The sequence below is a fragment of the Centruroides vittatus genome, unplaced genomic scaffold (assembly GCF_030686945.1).
Source record: "Centruroides vittatus isolate TY-2023 unplaced genomic scaffold, ASM3068694v2 contig_663, whole genome shotgun sequence".
In the NCBI taxonomy this organism is placed as follows: domain Eukaryota; kingdom Metazoa; phylum Arthropoda; class Arachnida; order Scorpiones; family Buthidae; genus Centruroides; species Centruroides vittatus.
Window position 1 is genome coordinate 166,315 of NW_027122416.1, and position 3,325 is coordinate 169,639.

The window sequence follows — 3,325 nt, forward strand, 5'->3', positions numbered from 1 at the left end:
TATGGGAAGCTGGTATATTTTGGTTTCGATTCGGTTTTTTTATCTTTTATTTTTGTTTGGTTATTAGTAATTTTATTTTCCCATTTATGAATCAGTCTGGTTGGGTACCCGTCTAGGGCAAACTTTTTCTTCAATTCGATGATGTGTTTGGGTTTATTAGTTTCTTTACTAGTTCTATTCTGTATTTTTCGGTATTCCATGTTAAAGATGTTTTGTTTTATATACAATGGTATATTTGAAGTATATTTTATTGTGGTGTTGATTGAACATGGTTTTTTAAAAAGGTTCAAAATCTAATTCGTTTTCGTTTCTTGTTATCATGACGTCTAAGTATCGTATACTATTATCGGCCACATTTTCTTCCTCTATTTTAAATTGGATATCCTTATCTATATTGTTTATTATATGTTTTATCATGTTAGGCTTTACTTCTGCATCATTATATATAATTAGGACATCATCTACGTATCTTTTATAATATTTTATACCTGTTATATTATTAATTTCTTTGTCAACGTCGATCATTATTATTTCAGCTAGTTTCGGGCCTATGACGGACCCCATACTAATACCATTATTCTGTGTGTAGTATTCTTCATCTATCTCGAAATAATTACTCATATATGCAAATTCTATTAATTCTATGATATGTGATTCTACTTCTAATTTTTTAAGTTTATCTTCGATTAATTCCCATTTTATCGACGGGTACATATCAATCACATCCAGACTAGCCATTTTTGATGTTTTTTTCTATTTTAACGTTTTTTAGACTGTCCAAAAGTTCCTCTGTATTTTTGATAGAGTGCTTCGAATTTTGATATTTCTTAAGTTTTTGTTTAAGGAATTTTTCCAGATTATATAAGGTAGCGAATTTAAAATCGACTATGGGTCTTACTTTTTCTCCCATTTTGTGGGTTTTAAGTTTCACATTCAGTTTAGGTGTTCTATCATTATCTTGATTAAGGATGAACTCTCGTTCTGCTCTTGTAATTTTGTTAAGTTTTTGCAGTTTTATAACTCTCTTTTTTAGTTCTTCATATAGGGTTTCTTTCGGATTGATTGGTAGTTTTCGGAACTTTTTGCCTTCCACTATTTCTAGCTGTTTTGACTTAACCCATTTTTGGGTTACTATAATAATTTGTTTACTTTTATCGGCTCTAATGAGGTCTAGCTGATTATCACTTAAGAATTTTTGCAATGTTTCTATCTCGTCTTTGTATTTATAGTAATTTTTATCTGTTATAGTTGTTTTATTATGTTTTTTTACAGTATATTTTTTTAATTTTATTACTTAAGGTCGTTTTCAGAATTCTTGATTCTGTATCTTCGAGTTCATTGCACATACGATCCAAATTAGGTATTATATCCAATACTTCCCAAGTGTTAGGGCCGTTAAAGTCTAGTCCTTTTCTTATTGTTTCTAGAATATGTTCGGGGATCGTGATTTGTGTTTTATTTAATACCAAGGATGTTTTCCATTCTATTATTTCTTCCATAGTTGGGTGGCCAAATCGTTTAGCTAGCTTTTTTTTGTTTATTTGTCTGATATCTATTTATATTATCTCTTGGTAAGTTGTTAGTGGTTTCTTCTTTATTTTTTGGATCTGCTCTTCTTTCCTTTTTATTGTATTTTTGTAAATCTCGTTTTAGTCTTCTAATTTTAATGTGTTTAAATTTTATCGCTGATCTTAGTATTTTGAGGTTGATGTATTTTTTGTCTCTTGTTGGGATATTTTCTGTGATGGACCGTGGAAGAGAGAGTGTTCTTAAAGGTGTATTCTCTTTAAGGTAGGTTTTGAGGTAACGTAGGTCTGTCAATATCTTATCTATCTCACCTTTTATCCTTTGTTGGTATTTGTTGTCTTGGTATTGGGCCATGTTCTTCTCTTAGGTGATGTTTAGTTGGCTGAAGAGGGGCATCGGCCCGAAACGCGTTATGTAATAAAAAAGCGTTCCAACCGAATAAAAAGGATGAAAAATTCGCCCAGTGTTTAAGTTTACGTCACTACATTGTGTCTTCGAAAGAAAAGAAAAGGAATTTATAGATATCTTAATAAGAGTAGTAGTAATAATAATATAGATGGCCTAAAAATGACTGGGGTTGTATACAGATTGGAGTGTGATTGTCTGAGTCCGTATATGTACAGTACATAGATGAAACAGGACGTGTGTTGGAAGTTAAAGTAAAAGAACATGAAGCGGCCATTAGATTGAAGTACAGTAATTTCCCGAGGTGCGACCACACAAATAGTTAGTTATAATTGTAAAATTAACCGTAATAATATAAAAAAGTTGCATTTTGAAAAAGATATTTATAAAAAAAAATTAAAGAACATTTAGAAATAAGAAAACAAAAAATAATTTAATAAATAACTCGGAAAGTATGCAAATTCATTACCGTTGGTATGAATTGATAGATGGCGCTAAAACAAGATTAATATAACACTTTTACAGCTCTTTGAGCGTCTGTTATATACACATGTAAAAATTTTAAATGATTGTGAGTATAATGTACGTTATTGTTTGCTTGTAGATTTATTTATTTTGGCTGTATATTAATACGGAGTTTACAATTTATGTTTTGGATACAGGTTAAGGATGAAAAGGTTTGCCCTCCCACCCCTTATTTTAAGCATAGTTTTGTAATTTACATAATGGTGAATTGTAAGTGTTTTTATTTATGCCGTTTTCTACGGTATATCATTGTCATGTTCTAATTTAATTGTTTTGTTTTATTCGAACTAGCACTGAAGAGGGGTTGGAGTACATTATACCAACCCGAAATGCATATGCAGTTCGTTTGTAAATAAAAACAATTTGCTAACCAGAATTTGCTGTGAGATAAGTCTACTAAAGTATCTTTTTGGGATTACAGAGACTGATTTACATTGAAATTGTATCCTAGAGTTAGCCGGAATGTATAGTAAACTATGTGTTGATTTTATATAGATAACTGTTGTGAATTAATATTAACAAAAACAAAATATTAATGAATTTAAATTAATATTTACAATCGGAATACACTGTACATACAATAATTATCTGACAGAAAATTTTTGTCTACATTTTCTATTATGAATAAAAACAAACTTTTACAAAAATAAAAGTTATTCGCGAATTAGGTAATATGAACTAAGCGGACGAAAACGAGGTAAATGCAGCTTTAATTTTTAACATCATTTTGGGACATTCTACTCTTTTACAAAATAATTACAAAGATTTTTCATATATTTTACAATTACGAAACAACTTGCAGAATTCAAATATACGAATATTAAGAAACTCCCCATTATTTGTGGTTGTGTGTATTCTGCGATTTAAG

At 29.8% G+C, this 3,325-nt stretch overlaps 1 protein-coding gene across 1 annotated transcript; it reads right to left on the bottom strand.

The window, feature by feature from the left end:
* Positions 1 to 276: 276 nt before the first annotated feature.
* Positions 277 to 738, bottom strand: LOC136980054 (uncharacterized). Its single transcript, XM_067276100.1, has one exon. It carries the CDS (start codon positions 736 to 738, stop codon positions 277 to 279), a length of 462 nt encoding a protein of 153 aa, XP_067132201.1.
* Between the last annotated feature and the right edge of the window lie 2,587 nt (positions 739 to 3,325).

What these genes read in the sequence shown, in the direction of transcription:
- LOC136980054 (XM_067276100.1), bottom strand. Translation starts at nt 738, where the DNA reads ATGGCTAGTCTGGATGTGATTGATATGTACCCGTCGATAAAATGGGAA.